The sequence below is a fragment of the Rissa tridactyla genome, chromosome 1 (assembly GCF_028500815.1).
Source record: "Rissa tridactyla isolate bRisTri1 chromosome 1, bRisTri1.patW.cur.20221130, whole genome shotgun sequence".
Classification (NCBI taxonomy): domain Eukaryota; kingdom Metazoa; phylum Chordata; class Aves; order Charadriiformes; family Laridae; genus Rissa; species Rissa tridactyla.
In genome coordinates, this window is record NC_071466.1 from 205,538,758 (window position 1) to 205,556,119 (window position 17,362).

At 41.1% G+C, this 17,362-nt stretch overlaps 2 protein-coding genes across 2 annotated transcripts in view; one reads left to right on the forward strand and one right to left on the reverse strand.

Moving 5' to 3' along the window:
- FAM185A (family with sequence similarity 185 member A) overlaps positions 1–2,400 on the reverse strand; it is a 48,219-nt gene extending 45,819 nt beyond the window's left edge. Inside the window, exon 1 of the mRNA XM_054202308.1 lies at positions 1,841–2,400. Coding sequence (XP_054058283.1) covers positions 1,841–2,234 — 394 coding nt within the window. The 5' untranslated portion in view covers positions 2,235–2,400. The remainder of the gene's footprint in view (positions 1–1,840) is intronic.
- A 196-nt stretch (positions 2,401–2,596) lies between these two features.
- The window catches only part of CCDC146 (coiled-coil domain containing 146), an 84,657-nt gene continuing 69,891 nt past the window's right edge, over positions 2,597–17,362 (forward strand). The window contains exons 1-2 of the mRNA XM_054199681.1: positions 2,597–2,671; positions 13,491–13,657. Coding sequence (XP_054055656.1) covers positions 13,502–13,657 — 156 coding nt within the window. The 5' untranslated portion in view covers positions 2,597–2,671; positions 13,491–13,501. The remainder of the gene's footprint in view (positions 2,672–13,490; positions 13,658–17,362) is intronic.

A 17,362-nucleotide genomic window follows, 5' to 3' on the forward strand; every position in this document is an offset into this window, starting at 1 on the left:
TGACACCAAGTTATTCAGACTAGTTAAAAACTCCCTAAGAAATTGCAGAAAGTTCTTGGAATATCACATACCCAAAAGATAAAACAGCAGGAAACTGAATAGATGGTATGCCTTGTGCGACTCTTTGCCAGGAGGCATGGAGTTTGCTAGGAAGCTCTCACACTGAAACTGTTTACATGGGTAAGCAGACACTTGGAAGCGAGACCCACTGAGCAGCTGAGCTGTATCAGGCTCAGAAAATCCCCCAGGCTGAAAACAGTTGACAGCTAAGAGAACTCTTAGATGAAATATCATTTATGTTTGTCCTGTTCTTACTTTTCTGTGAGCATCTGTTTATGACTACTGCTGGAGATAGGACAGTGGGCTAGCTGGACTCATGGTACAAATCAGTGCACCCATTCTAACATAGACGAAGTAAAGCACAGTGAGGGCAGGGAGGGGGAGAAGCCCCTGATTTTATTTACAGAATGTTTGTCTCATATTAGTTGTTAGGAAACAAGAGAGACCGTAAGTTTTGGTAAACATATCTAAGAAACACCCCTTCAGTTATGAACAGTGTTCAAAAAAATAAGAGCACAGGGATGAGTAAGACTGGCATATGAAAAAGAATGCTGCTATGATAAATCCATAGCACCTCTCCATTTTGAATAATACACAGATCAGGCCTTCTAAATGAAAGCAAGAAAGGAAAAAAACCCCAAACAAACAACAACATAGCAGAATTCAAGATACAGGGAAAAAGAACTAAAAGAAGATAAAAGGTGCAGAATGTATTTGCTGTAAGGGTTTGGAGAAGTAGTAACCAAGCAAATATAACACCATGCTCTACAAAAGTCATAGATGACATGTATGAAGCGTAAGTAGAATGAGATTATTCACAGTTTTTCATACCACAACTGCAGCAGAGCATCAAATGAAGTAAAGCAGCAGTCATCTTGAACAACCACTTGAAGTAAATCAAAGGACTGGGTTTTTAGTATACTAAAAAGTTTCTTCCAGCATGGTGAAACTTACACTGCACTGTCTAGGCAATTGAACAAATCCATAGGAAAAAAGGCCACATTGATGACTAAACACAAATCTCCCCGGGTTGAGCGCTCCCTAAATCTCAGCTCACTAGAGGAATTATCCTAGCGAGCTTGCCCTTTTCCTTCCCTAAACTGAGAGCCACTGTCAGTATCTCAGTCCAGCACAGATGTTTATCGGTTTCAGCCACTACCGCTGCCCTCCCAAGTTGTTTGTAAGTTCCATACCAGAACCCCTGCACAGATTTTTGCCTTGTGAACAAAAAGATAATTCAAGACTTGTACTAGAGAAGGGAGCCCTTCTTGGCATTTCATCTGTATTGTTACCTTCCAGACTGTTTTGATCCCTGTGGATGGCCAGTCAGCATAACGACCACTAATGGAGCTGGTAGGTCCGGCAACCAACCCTACTGGGAACAGCCCTTGAACTGCAGGTGTGCACAGCACACACTGAGGGCTGCTGTTTCCCACATGAGCTGCAGTTACATCTTTTCTGGAACACCAGCTGTCAGACCAAAAATAAAAGTGTGCGTTCACACAACCACTTAATAGCACAAGTTTCAGCATTAACTATTGCTGACAAAAACGTCAACAGCAAGCAATGGATCTAAATGCCTAAAAAGTCAGGAAATGCAGAGGAAAAAAAAAAGGGAGGTTTTGAGCCTCCTTAATTAGAAGGGGCACGATGCCATTTCCGAGTATCCGCTGCCAACCGCGCTTGCGGCCGCGGAGTCCCCGGTGAGCCCCACCGGAGGGAGCGATCCCGCCGGCCCCCCGGCTCCGGGACGCCGGACCCCCGCCCCCGCTTCACCCACCGAACTTCACGGGCGTCCTGACGTCCACGGCGGCCTTGCTGTCCACGCCCTCCGCCACGATCGCCATCTGCTCCAGCGCCTCGTCGTACTCCACCCGGACGCGGTCCCGCTGCCGCCCGCGGGGCGGGGGGCTGCCGCCGGCGCCGCTGACGGCCACCAGCACCCGGTCGGCCCCCGGGTAGCGCTGAGGGTCCAGCGGGCGGACGCTCACCTGGCAGGGCAGCCGCACCCGCAGGCGCCCCCGCGGGCTGACCGCCAGCGCCCACTCCTGAAGGGGCTTACGGCCGTCGGCCTCGGCGGACCCGCTGCAGCCGCGGCGGGGGGCGGGCGGCCCCCACCACCCGCCGGCCGCCCGCGCCGCCAGAGGCCCCCAGCTCGGGGGCAGCGCCCTCATGCCGCCCGGCCCCGGGACCGGCGGGCGAAGCCTCCTGAGGCTGCACAGGCCGGGAGGGGAGCGGCTCCTCACGGCGGACGGCCGTTACCCGCGCCAGGTCACGTGAGGCGGCCGCAAGCGGGGAGCGGCACCGGGGCGGCTGGTAAACAGGCGGTGGCCGCTGGCGCGCGCCCCGGACCCAGGGAGGGGAGGCTGCTGGGAGTAGTAGTTCAGCGGCACGCGGAAGGAACTTACAACGGCCCGGACTATCGGCAAAAGGGGAAGGCGGAGCATTTCCGTGGTCCGCTCTTATTGGGCGGCGGGGAGGGATGCTAGAGCCAATCAGAAGCGCGGGTGAGGGCCGGGGGCGGGGTGAGGTAAGCCAGAGGAGACGAGCCGGCGTCGCCATAGCAACGGGGACGCCGCTGGGCGAGGGGGCGCCGGCGGCGGCCGCACAGGTAGGCCCTGCGGCGGGACGCGCGGCCCGGAGACACTTGCGGCCGCCGGGGTCGGGGAAGACAAAAACGCGGCTCCAATGTAGGGGCAGGAAGCGAGTCCAGCGGCGCCGGGCCTCGGCTCTGCCTCAGTCCGGTTTGAAGATCCCGGGCCGGGGGGGGAAGAGGCCCACCTTCCCCACCAGCGGGTCCAGCAGAGAGCCACGAAGATGATCAGAGGGCTGGAGCGCTCTCCTATGAGGACAGGCTGAGAGAGCTGGGGTTGTTTAGCCTGGAGAAGAGAAGGCTCCGGGGAGACATTTTAGCAGCCTTCCAATATCTGAAGGGGGCCTATGGAAAAGGTGGGGAGGGACTCTTTATGAGGGAGTGTAGTGATAGGACAAGGAGTAATGGCTTCGAAGTGGAAGAGGGCAGATTTATTTTAGGTATCAGGAAGAAATTTTTCACAGTGAGGGTGGTGAGACACTGGAAGACGTTGCTCAGAGTAGCTGTGGATGCCCCATCCCTGGAGATGTTCAAGGCCAGGCTGGATGGGGCTTTGAGCAACCTGGTCTAAGTGGGAGGTGTCCCTGCCCGTGGCAGGGGCTTGGAACTTTAAGGTCCCTTCCAACCTAAACCATTCTATGATTCCCCGCTTGTGTCCCTGGGTGCCGGGAGTCTTACCCCAACTCTGTGGGGCCCAGGGTGGTGCCAACTTGTGGGTGAGAAAACGAGGTTCCTTACTCAGGGCATGAGGGCCCTTTCCGTGGTCCCCTTGGGCTGCTTCTGGTGCAGCCAACTGTTAGTTTCCAATGGAAGAGCTGTGATGGTTGGTTTTTAGCCTGCTTAGCTCCCTGATGCAGCAGCCTCTGCAGACACAGGATTTGACACCTGCAAGGAGGAGGCAAGCAAAAAGATAGGAATGGGAATAGGGAAATGGCAGGGCTTTGGGTGGCAGCCTGGTCTTTGTTATGCTTAAGCCTACAGTGAGACTGCATGTGCTGAAATGTCCTTGGTCAGAGGATGAAGCAGCAGTTTGGCAGATGTGCTGGAAAAAGTTTTTTCAAAAGTGGTATTGCGGAGCTCCAAAATTGGCCTCTGTCAAGACAGCTTGGTTAATATGTTATTTATTGTGATGGCTTTTTAGCAATTAACATACAGCCTAGCAGTTCTAAAGCCAGCCAAATAAATATTTTCCTGAGTTCTGTACAAATATATCATGAGACAATTGTCCTTACAGGGTTTACAAACAAGTGGGGAACTGCTGAATTCAGTTACAAAGACTTTTATGGACTTTATAACCCACATTATCATTGTATAATAATTTAAAAAATGATGTGGGGACGTAGGCATACATGATGTAAAATCAGGGACTGCATTCTTGTCACAGATGTAGTTTCCTGCCAATAGTGAGAGTGAAAGATGCATAGAAAGGTACATTGCTACATTGCAACACAAGTAATAATGAAATCTGGGGCTGTTACTTTATTGATTTGCTGCTTTTTGCACTTCATGTGTTGTTGTTCTTCTTTTCCAAAAATAACTGTGCAAGCCATGCAATATGATATTTCGTCATCAAGCTCTTTTCATCTCATTAGCCTCATTTCAATTTTTATCACTGCCTGGCATTGATTATTTATGAATCTGAAATGAGATCTGAGTGTCCAAGAGGAAAGAAGATGGCCCTAGCTTTTTGGTCCGTCTGTAATTTTCACTATGGCAAGTTTAATAAAGATTCATATTAATCAGTAAAGCCCTTCAAGTTAAATTATTTCATTGGTTTACATTATTCAGTCTCAAAAATCATTAAATGAAACACAAAAAGGGCCAGCCTGCCATATGATAGCTTAGTACAGAAAACCAGAATTCTAGAGAGACAAAAGTGTATCGAGAAGTGTCATGGGATATGATGGGGAATAGAAGTTATTTTTTTCGAGTCTTCAGAAATAGTTGATTTTTTGAAAAAATGCTACAAAATTTGCACTCTTGAGACCAAATAACAAATGTAAATGTTAGATAATTTGTCACGGGAACAGTTACAGACCTGTAAGAAGTGTGGTGCAATGTGCTATAATTCCACTAGATGACAGCCAATTCAACAAATAACTCTATTAACCGACTGTTCAGAGGGAATCCCTGGTCTTTGGTTAGGTGGGGCTTCCTGCTGCCTCCCACTTCTCCTGAAGTCAGTGCTGCTGTTTCTTACCCTCGTCTCCTACCTCCTCTTAAACATTAGTGCTGCTTTCCCACAGCCCCCTTTTCCTCCAGTTTCTTCATATTTGATGCTCCTGTTGCAGGGAGAGGTTTATCAGTTTGGGCTCTGTACTATGCTATGTATAATCTTTAATATTGTTGAGTTTTGTGTAATTGAGAACTTTGTTTAAGAAACCATGCAAAGATGCTTAAGCCTTAGCTATGTATATATTTCACTGCTTTGTCTTGTGGGTTTTTTTTTCATTAGGTAGTGTCTAAGCATACTTATATGGTTAAAAATATCAAAGAAAACAGATAAAAAGTAATTACTAAGAAGAAGTTCTTCTTTCTCCATACATACAAAACTTCATGGTTTTAACGTTTTACTTATACCACCTATATTTTGGCTATAATATTGGTTCAATTTCATTTTTACGCTCTTGCATGAATTCCAACTGATCCCATATCAGCTGGTATGGCATGTGGCAGACTCCAACAGTAAAATGAGATTTATTTGCATCTTTAATTTTCTGACTTGTCACTTTCAGGAAAAGAGAAAGATATCAAATTTATAAATGAAGATTTAATTAGAGCTCCAGTTTCAAGATGCCTTTGTGATTCCTTAATTAATTACAGTGCTTATTAGCCATTTTTCCAGATACTTACAGTGTTGTTCTAAGCTAAAGTGTGTTCTGTATTTCATGCAAAAGATAACAAAACCTAGACCTTATAAAGTGTTATGAAATAGATTTTAAAGCCAAAGCATTATTAGAGGCACTTTTAGGCTAAGGTAAGAGAGAGAGAGATTTCAAGGGGAGAGAAATTAAATAAAAAAAGACATACAGGACAGGCTGTAAAAGGAACAAATTTTTCTAACTTTTATATTTGTAACTAATCACAGAGTAAGATCAGACAGTGTCAGGTACCCACAGGATATAAACTTGGTCTGCCTGGGCAGGCCAATTTGCTCGAATTGTAATGAAGAAATGACATGACTTCAATGAAGAAATAACGTGGCTCCACTGCTCAGGAAAACAGGGCCTCCCTGCAGGGGTGTTCTTACCGGTGTTACGCTCACGCTGAGGCTCCTGCCTGCAGATGCGAGAACACTTCTGTTCAAGTTACCATCCAGCATCTGGGCAAGGTTCACGGCACACAGGGCTAGCTACTAATCGGTGTTCCTCCATATCATAAGGCTTAAGAATTTTGTAGTCAGAATATTTTTTCCAAGTTTATTACATATTCTCATGTGTTTCTATTATGAAATATTTGTATTACGTACACTATGTTAGTCTCTTTCTTTGTATTTTGTAATTTGTATTTTTTCAGTGATGTATTTCTGAACTGCTTTCTTGAGCCACCTTAGTTCTCAAGGCGTGCCTAGGTTTCAGGGGGTAGGTAAAGCTTGTTTTGTTTGTTTTCCCCTTGGTATTTTAGTGTGTGTGTGTGTAGTGATGGTAACCATTTCTTCTCAGGGATGGCAGAGAGAGACAGTCTCCAAAGCACACGATGATTTGGATTTCAGGGATTTTTTGTTTGTCACGCTACCAGAAATTTTCTAAGGAAATTAAGTTCCTCATGGAAACCACATGAAAAGGGAAGTGGCAAATCTTACCATTCGAATTCTCCCTATCTTTGCCATATCTAATGAGAACTCTGGCTGATAAAGTTGGTGTGAGGCTCAGGGTGATTCCATCCCAAATAGCACAGGCTTGAAAACAAGTGGAAACAATGGAAGTTCTAACAAATTGTTAAGCAGTTTTGGTATGCGGTACGCTCTCATTTCCCTGAAGTAGTTGTCTATGAGGTTGTACAGTCTAAACAATCCATTCTGAATTACATGCATCTTATAATGCCCTATTGTACATGATGTAATTTTAATTTTAATGATCATTTAGTGTTGGCGTAGCTTTGTTGTTTAAAGACACATCCCTTCACACTGAAGCATAGGCTGTGCCCAGTTAAAACAGAAGGTCTGCTGCTTACAAGACTGTAAGCTTTTAACTTTGCAAAAGAAGCATTAGGAAATAAAATTTTAGGGGGTGAAAAGAAGATCACTGTGCCATTGAATAAATCCATTGTACTCCTATGTTATTAGTATTATCTGTAGCTCTCATCTCTCCCCTTCTCCTTGAAGAGGATATGGTAGAACTGGAAAAGTTCTACATAAGGATGACAAGGACAGTGGAAGGCAGAGAAAGGCCAGTGACAGCAGGTAGATTGGCTTCTTCGGCCAAGAAAAAGGATTATCAAAGGAAGATACAACATTAGAAAAAACTAGTGGCATAGAAAGGTTGTAATTATTCAGTTACTCATCCAGTAAAAGAACGAGGTGGCATAAAGGAGCCAGGTTCAAAACAAACAAAAATCACTGGTTGTTCATGGTGTGCAGAAGTAAGAGGAAAATCTCCATTCCACTGGATTTTGCAGATACTGAAAGTTTTGCATGAGTTTAAGGAGGGGGGGGTTCAGGGAAGCATCACCACACTGTGACTGGTGGATTCTTCTGTCCCTCCCCAGGGACATGGTGTTGGCTGGAAGTACGCAGAGCTAGATCAGCTTTTGGTCTGACTAGATATCACCGTTCTGATGTTCCAACTGCATTACATAATTTTTCTAACTAATTCAGTGTGAAACACTAAGTCAGTTGTCTTGTTTTCAGAGTAATTTTTAATTTTTAAGATTTGCGTGAAAAAGAAGGTAGCATGAAGATGTGGATAAATACCCTGTATCGTGCCCCACTGTTGAGCTGAGGTTCTGTTCATTGCCTCCCTGGTCTGGGTACTGCCCCCATCTCGTGCTGTCCTCTGCAGGGAGGTGGGAGACTGCTCCTTAGCAACTTCCAGAAAAATTAGCCAACTGAGCTCATAACATTGATTGAAATTATTCAGGCTTCCTTAGCTGATTTTGCCTGAGAAAGTAGTTCTAAAGTTGTTCCTCTTGCAGATCAGTGTTGAAGGAGGACGAAGGTATGTCCTCCTTCAAAAGAAGGGAATAATACGTAACATCCACAGATGCAGCTGGCTGTGGAAGGAGAGCTGTGCCTATGGCCTGAGCTCAAAAGAATGTGAACTTACACCTATTTGTTTAAACTTGGCTAAACCTTAGACTTGTGTTCTATTAAACAAAACAACTCCATGTGAGTTGGAGCATTTATGTGTCAGTCTACACCAGTTTAACTAACCCAGCTTAACTGAAACGGATGAGATTTGTGTGGCAGAAAAGAGTAAATGAGGGAATATATTAAGAAATTGATAATTTCCATCAGGAAGGAAAGTAGCACACATGTCAATGTATAATGTACCATCTATAAATCCAGTTGTGAACCTACATGTAATACTAGTAATTAGTTACTCCCATGAGTATTTCCACTGGAGCTAGTCAGACTACTTGCACAAATAACTGCTCATTGTTTTAATTGGCCCCTCTGTACAAGAGGGACATGGAAGTGCTGGAGCGTGTCCAGAGGAGAGCTACCAGGCTGGTGAGGGGTCTGGAGACCAGGTCATATGAGGAGAGGCTGAGGGAGCTGGGCATGTTTAGCTTGGAGAAGAGGAGGCTGAGGGGAGACCTCATTGCCCTCTACAGCTACCTGAAAGGAGGTTGTTGAGAGGTGGGTGTTGGCCTCTTCTCCCAAGTGAATAATGACAGGACCAGAGGAAATGGTCTGAAGTTGCGGCAGGGGAGGTTTAGATTAGATATTAGGAGGAATTACTTTACTGACAGAGTGGTCAGGCACTGGAACAGCCTGCCCAGGGAGGTGGTTGAGTCACCATCCCTAGAGGTGTTTAAGAAACATCTAGATGTGGCACCTCAGGGCATGCTCTAGGGACAGAGATTGTAGGGGGGGGGGTTGTGTGTGTATGGTTGGACTCGATGATCTCAAAGGTCCCTTCCAACCATGAAGATTCTATGATTCTATGATTCTATGACTTCACAGTCTGTCCTGATGTTATCAGACTGAAATTATAAATTACCTTGAATGTACATACATACAAAAGTTTTATTAAAATAATTTAAAATATATTATTTTAACACATACACTTCAACATACAACAGTTTTTTGCCTCCAGCAACAGTAGTGTAAATAATTTAATGTTGCTTCAATTATGAATTCGTAGCTTTAAGTGGCAGAGAAAAACAATGTGCTTTATGATTATTTTTTCCCCTGTTGTGCTTAGAATTAAGAAAGCATGTTCAAGTTGGACTTGAAAGATAAGGCTGGATGACTGCTATCAAAATCTTGCTGACAGTTTTTTGAACCTGAATATTTTTCTAATTAATTTCATAAATGCAAAGAATAGAGTTTAAAGGCATTCATCAGTATATGTTAATGAGGTTGATCACTTGAAGTGTAGTTCCCTCAACAGAGATTTTTATAAATTTTGTGTCTCCTTAACTAGTCTAGTTGATGCGTTTTCATGCATGGAGCTGCATGTCTTCATGTTTAGAATGAAATTTTGCTACTTTTTGCATCTGTTGCTCTGGAAAGAGTCAATGCAGCTAAGCACCATCTCTCTGGATTCTGCACTGATCTGTGCATGAACGTTGCTGTTTGCTAGAGAGACACTGAAGTAAAGATGCTGGCGGTAGTCTTGGGAATCTGAGTTCAGGCTTTTATTAGTGCTGTCCTGAAGCTGTTTCACAAGACGGTTCTCAGCCTGATTTGACCCATGTTCCAAAACAGACTTGTAATTCCCTTTCTCTGCAATTCTGTGTGTCAGATCAAGGCTGTGATATTATTTGCAGTTCTACAGTTTGAAAATATCCATATTTGTTGAGCTATTCTGTAAATTTAGAAATTATGCCAACTTTCATTTCTATTTGAATTAGACTCTCTGTTTATCAGATACTGCAAAAATAGAAATTTTCCCCTTTGCTTTTTGAGCTTTGTATATCCAATTTTGTATAAGCTCAATTTTAAATTTAATTATGTAGTAGGTAATTGAAGAATGCTAAACATTTTTACTGTCCCATAATCATACATATCTTTTGTTATAGTCTGCCCCCTTCCCTCTTAAAAAGGAGTAGAGAGTAGTGCTTATCACCCTAACTAAGGCTGTCTCATCTGTCTATAGTTGTGTCTTTAACACGTTATAAACTTTTCAAATTCTGAAGATTGTTTTTCTTCTCACTTTGCCCAGCAAATTGGAGTCTTGGCGAGGACTCTTTTGTACTACCGTACTGTAAGGAAGTGTATTTTTTGACTGGTATCAACTGTCTGTTTCACATAAAAGACAAAAATGCCTACACCCATGAAGCTCTGTTTTTGGCACTGTCCTGCTTAGTGTTTCTTCCACTGTGCTTTTCCCTCTGTTTAGAGAAACAAATAAAGCAGCAGCAGCAACCATAAACATGAAATGCATATGTTAAAATATTCAGCAGCTCTTTACAGATGAAAAATTGCTCTAGTTATAAATGTGTGCACATGTTTATGTACAGTATTTCAGAGTCTATTTCTTGGCCACTATGATGTTTACAGTTGTTTCACAATGTTTTGACTCCTCCAGGAGAGATCATGAAATTGCTTTTTTTTCCATAAGCAAATACAGCCGCTGAAATCTCTCTAAAAGTCAAAATGTTCCTGAAGGAATTCCAAACAGCTCTGAAGAAAGTCATAAACTTGCCAGTTTAAATTTCGCTACCTTTACAGACAAGTGACTTTTCAAAAGGTGGGTACACAAAACACAACATTTTAATATCCTTTTTCCCACCTCAATTATAAAAAGAAATTATATTTTTTTTAACTGTCAGCTGTCTGGCTTTGGAATGCGAAATTGCTTTGGTTGTTTCATTGGAGAAATCTGGTATATACTATTGAAATAATATTCTCAAAAGTTCTTCTCAATTTTACTAGAGTTTTAATTTTGATTGTCCTTGATTTATAATAAAAAGTTCTCTTTTAAAAAGTTCTCTCCCATATGTTATGTGAAAGGCTGAATGATGTCAAGACCGACTAATTTGAGGTGGGCTCTGCGTCTTTGGCAACTGATAGGGTTTTATAATGATTTTATCCTACAGCAGAATGCAATGTTCTCTGCATGGTTATTCTGCATAATAGTTAATCTAGCAAGATCTCCTAGTGTCAGGTAAACACTTGCAGAAGTTGGCAATCTTTCACCCAGAATTTTGAACTCAAATACTATGATACTGATTTGTCCATTCACTTTATTTAGGGCCAACTTTAGTAAGCTTATGAAGGAATTCTTGAATTCCTCCATGTATGCTCTGTCTCCACTTTCCACTGTGTTTTGCTGCACAAAAAAAGCTGCTCCCCTATCTCACTATGTCATGGCAAGATTTCTGCGTGCCTCAGAAGTCCTTCTTCCCCTCTCTTCCGTCTGTAAGATGCTTATTGCCTCTCTTTAGTCATCCCACATCTCCTATGTCTTTCTCCTGAAATGTTCGTGGCTTGTTTAATGCTGCCTTCATGCAAAAGGTCAATATTTTAAAACTCTTTGAATATACAAAATTCTTAAGATACTGTTATGCCAGAAGGTGTTTTTGGCAGCTATTAATTGGCATCTGATACAATGACAAGTATTGACCTGATGGATATTGCTGTCTCATAAGGGTACCAGGAGCATTGTATCCCTTTATATACTACCTCCCATTTCCCTATTCCATTTCGGCATTTTCACACGCATCAGACAGTTCTGATGATTGATGCCTGGGAACATAATTCTCAAGTGCTGGACTGAGATAGTAAACAGAAAGTGAAGTTATGTGAAGTTATAGTAACTTGATGACATTAGATTTCATCTTGCTCAGAAATAATTATTATTATCCTTGATCTAGCTGTTCCTAATGCCAGAATCTGAGAGATTTTGATTCCTAAATGAGAGCTATGAAAATGGGATTTTCTCAAATATGATTGTAGGAAAGTTATCTTTTCCAACAACCTTACTTGTTCCAACTTTCACTTCTCTCTCTGTGTATTTATTAAAAAACTGTGTTACTTAATTTGAAAAAGAGCTTTCTTTGGGATAAAGCTTATACCAAAGCTACGATTATAGAATTTATATTTTAGGCTTTTTTAAAGCTCTTTCTTTTGGGGAAATAAAAAGGGATCCCACACTGTACTAGGGATCAAAATATATCTTGAATCCTGTGAGTTTTATTATTACTCTTTGTCGTGGTTTAACCCCAGCCAGCAACTAGGACCACACAGCTTCTTGCTCATCCCCCTTTTTCCCCCCAGAAGCACAGGGAGAAGAGAAAAAAAAAGGAGGAGAAAGGGCAAAAAACCTCATGGGTTGAGATAAAGACAGTTTAATAGAAAAATAATGGAAAAGGAAAATAACAATAATAATAATTATTATAATGGTAAAAGAATATACAAAACACAAGTCACTCTCACTGCCTGGTGAATTGGTTGCCCTGCCCGACCCGAGCAGAGATCATGGGTTCTCGCCCCCTGGCCAACCCCCATTTATATACCAAGCACAACATCTATGGTACGGAATATTCCATTGGCCATTCTATTGTTCTGTCTGTGCTTCTCAGATTGTATGGGAAGCTGAAAAAAGGCCTTGACTAGTATAAACATCACTTAGCAACAACTAAAACAATATGCATTATTGACATTCCTTTTATACCAAATCTGAAAACACAGAAACCACTAGAAAGAAAATTAACTTTATCTCAGCTGAAACCAGAACACTCTTGAATTTGTCCATTTGGATATTTTTCATGGTCATATTATTTTGGCAGCGGTCACAGATACTAAAAATGTAACCTGGTACATAACTGAATGTTAGCACTACCTGAGTGCTTTGATATGAGAATATCTCTGTGTAAGGATTTTTTTCCGGTATTTTTCTGCCTCTTATTGTCACATATTGTAAGATGTTTTGTCATTTTCTATGGTTTCAGGGTTTATTTGTTGGGTTTGGTTTTTTTAAAGTATGGTCATGCAATGACTTACAGACATTAATAACTGTAATGATACTACTTGCACAAGTTAGTTAGACCAGTTCTTGTCCTCAGGATCTCTATGTCCTGTGAAGGGGTTCCTTTTCTATGTAATTATTCTCTGCAAGGTCAAGGGACACCATGAAAGGTGGACTTATGTTGGATGGAGAGAAGAGGAAGCACATTCTTAGACCAGTTTTATGGAAATGACAGAGAAAAGATCACAGCAGTTATGCCTATAGGAGTCCCACCCACTTGGGGATTTACTTTATAGGACCTGCCTGAAGGCAACGTCTGGACTCCCCAGTTTAACAGATTTTCAAAACTCAGCTGGTCAAAGGCCTAAGCAACTCGATTGAGTTTTGAAGTTAGCCTTGCTTTGAGCAGGAGATTGGACTAGATGACCCCAGAAGCCTTTTACAGCCTAAATCTATTATTCAATGGCCGTTCTTTAAGAAATATTGTTTTGCGTGGTATCTAACATTTATGTGACAGTAACATAGCCAGCTGTAGAGGATTTTAAAAGTACTCCACCAATGATAGATAGTACAGCCTCTTACAAGTCTGTCTTGAAGTTATAACTGTAGACCCACCTAGGTTGCTCACGTTGTGACTTTTGTTGTTTGAACATGGGTGTCGCATGTTGATGTTGTGTTCTTTACACCACACAACTTGCACAGTCGCATGTATCCCTGGATCTAATTAACTGTATTTTGGTATTTTTTTTACTTCCTAGAACTTCAAACAATGATTCAGGCTGGTGAAGAAAGTTCCAGTTCCAGTGACACAGAACTGGAAACTGAGAAGGACCAACCTATCTGTGCTCTAGCTCCAACAGTTTATAGCCGAGATGAGGGATCCACTGATGTAACAGCAAGTCCTGCATTTCAGTGTTTAGATGAGGTACCATGTACCCCAGCTTTCTCTATCTGTAACAGTGAATATTGTGTCCAAATCAGTTAATCTGAAATGTATTATTTTGTTATTAGTAATTGAAGGTTGTTACCATTGCCTATCTGTAGCTTCCCTATTTCTTCTCTGATTTTTTTTCTAAGTGGTAAGAACATTTTGTGAAGCAGAAACATACATGAGGCATATTCTTGCTGGGGATGTTGCGCTTAATAGATAACCATGTTATTTTTTTTCAGTAATCATGGCCTGAAGGGGAACGAGAATAGAGAGGTCTTGTTTTTGTAGTATTCTAGCTATAGATGTAATTGCATTATGATTTTTAGAAAGGCTTAATAGCTGCAGGAAAAATACAAGGTAAGTGGCTCCTGAGGTGCTAATAACTTACGATGATATAAGAAACTGTTTGGAACTCAGTTTCTTTTGCAGAATTTTCTGTGTTAAGAAAACTTTTAGAATAGTAGAAATATTTTAGAATTTAAGATATCAAATACGTATCAATTGGAATCCTTAAAAATGTAGTCCCCGAAGAGACGTAAAGAGATCATCTAATCCAAAATTTACACTGATGTAAATTCTCTGCAGGTATTTGTCTAATTTGTTCTTTAAAACTTTAATTGCTGAAGATAGCTATTTGGGTATCCTTTTCCAGCATTTCATCATTGCTAAAGTTTTAAAAAGGAAAAAGTTTTTCCTAAATCCCAGTTGAAATTTCCTTTGGAGTGAATAATGCACCCTTCTTCTTGCCTTTCCCACAGTGACAATGGAGAACAATCAATTTCTGCCCTCTTTATGATACACATGAACATCTCTCTTATATCCTAACCAGACTTTGTTCATACTTCATGTTTTTCTTAAAATTCTTACCTTAAGTTGCTTTACCTTGGGCCCTTTCCAGCTTGGGTCTCTCAGATCGGTTTTGCTCTCCCTCTCTGCCTTGGACCTAAGGCCATTAGAAAGGAAGGGTCAAGAATTTGCAGTGAAGAGGAAAATAGGACTGCCTCTTTCCTATCCTGCTATTAGATCATACTGAACGTAGCATGAAGCTGCACAGTCCATCTCTCTCTAATCTCTTGTGCATTCAAGTGAAGTATACAGGAGGGAGAGTCCAGTGCCAGTTATATGGTGAGCCGACAGCTTCCAGTGTTGTTGTAGCACAAAATCCCTTTCTTCTCAGTCCAAGGCAGCTGCAAAAGTCCAGCACAGCACCACTGTCAGGGAGCTGACCTCTCATTTTACAGAAATCCTCCTGTCTACTGGAAGTATGGAAACTGCACTTGGGGAGGACTTTATTTTCCAGCTACTTGTATACTTTTTCTGTAGATTTTCAGTTGTGGTGGAATTTTTGATATGTCAACAAGAAGCATATGCCCAGTACAAGTTGTCTTCACCCCCCACCTCTCCCTAAATAAAATAAGACTAAATGGTATGACATTCTAGATGTTCTACATTTATGCTTCCCCCTCTGCCCTTTATTTTTAATAATGGGGAAACCAGCTTTTTCTAGCCTTATTCTAGAAAATGGTCAGATCATTTGGCTGATTTTTATTTTTTTTCCCAAAAAAATCTTTCCAAAGTGGTTATTCAGCATCTCAAATTTAAGACCAACTTGTTTACCTCTGATAACATTGTAAAGCATTAATGTGAAATACAGGCCAACCTTAATACTAGAAGTTGTTCCCAGCTTCGGGAAAAAATGTGCAGTGGAAAACTGAAGTAAGCAATTTGCATACGATTTCATAACGAAGTCTTTTGGTCATTTTGTCAATTTTTAAAAAGGAACTGTGACTCATTTATTCTTACCATAATTTTTAACAGTTCGTACTTGTGCTTTATGGGTCAGATTGGTTTTTCATCACGTTCCTTCTCTTCAACTGACATGTTTGTTTTCCTTTGTTGAACTTTATACATAATTCAGAAATAAATATATGACTTCAGTAACCATAGAGGTTGTTGCATTGACACTGGCTTCAGCTTCTTGGAAGAGCTTTCAGAATTTTTCCACAGAAGCAGAATTGTGTCATATTATCTCTGGGTTACTCGCTAGTCATTTATGCCTGCATAGCAGCATATACTTATCAGAAGGGACACCTTTTGATATTATAAGATTTATTTGAGAACAGATATATCCCTTCTAGCAGTAAACCTTCCAGTCAAGCCAGTCTTGTTTTTCTCCTGTAAATAACAGATAGTCAAACATATAAAGAGCAACAAGTTAAATATCCACACTCTGTCTCCTTCGTTTTTAATAACACATAACAACATTGTTTAGCCTTGTGGGTTGGGTTAAAAACTGGGCAGAGGTTTGAACAAAAGCCACTCAGTCCATCATGACTTGCTTCTTTTCACCAAGTCTTTGTATTTATTACCAAGTTGACATCAGCCTAACTCAGCTATTTCAACTGCTGCTGTTAGAGGATTGTCATACATGCACAAAATGAACTTTCCACTTCTTTTACCCTTTGTTGTTATGTCCTTGAAATAAAGACCTTTGCTCTAGCGCTTCTAATTGAATCTCTCATATCCTGTTTTCTTCTAGTGTACGCTGGAATGAAAAAGTACATAGTCTCATACCGGTGTGATGAAATACATGTATTACTTAGATAAAAGCTACATTAAGATGCAATAAATTATGCTGTTGTCATTTTTAATTTAGTGCATTATAGACCATGTATAAGTAATTTAATTCTTACAAGGCAGCAAAAAAATGTATTGAATTTTCTCATATACATTGTCTAAATTTCAAGAGCTGGCTTCAGCAAAATGCTCTGCAACAGATGGTAATATAATACATCTTACCTCTCCCTTTATCCTTATATCATCCTTGTTGCAACACTACTATTACTGCTAAAGCAGCACAGAACATACTGAAATTGCCATTTGAATAGAAAAAGCAACAGAGCATGACATGAAACTGGATTAAACACTCAAAATGACAAGATTAAGCAGTATGAAAGTAAAAAAGACTGATGAACAAATTGCCTCCTGCCCACTCTCATAATTTTTGTCCTCATAATTTTTTCCCTTCCCTGCACTGTATAGTAGCATTTTTCCCCTCTGGACACTCAAGTTTTTCCTTCCTCCACCCGATCTCGGCTTTCCCGTTTTAATGGAAATATAAATAAATAAGAACTCAGTTGTCGTAACGATACTGTTGATGTTTAGTTTGTAATCTATTACAGTATTCAAATCCCTTTCTGTTGCTTAATTTTTGTTTTGTCACCCAAATCACAATTAATCGCAGACACAAAAAAGAGCCCTACTCTATACATCTTTCCAATTTGTTAGTGAATCATTGACAGCTGCGTTTCAGGAACAGTTTTACATCCACTTTATCTTTGCAAAATTTCAAAGATTTAATAAAGTTGATGATCTACAAAATCTACTGGTTCATCTTTTTGATTCAAGAGACTATCAAAAACCTAGTATTCTTCAGGTTCTTTCAGTTAGAGGGAGAAATCAGCCATGGAGCCTAGTATCTTTTAACGCTATTTAGTTAATTCTGTTTATTTATAAATTAGGTACAAGCTTCTCTTTTTCTGTGGGGAAAAAAAAAAGGAGAAATCAAATGGTGGGAGGGTAGCTTCTCCCAGTTTGAGGTCTTTTTTCAGTTAGTATTACATTAGGAGTTTTTGTTAGGCTTTATTTAAGACTCATGACTCTAAACTTTTCTATGCTCTGCTTTTTCTTTCTCTTCCT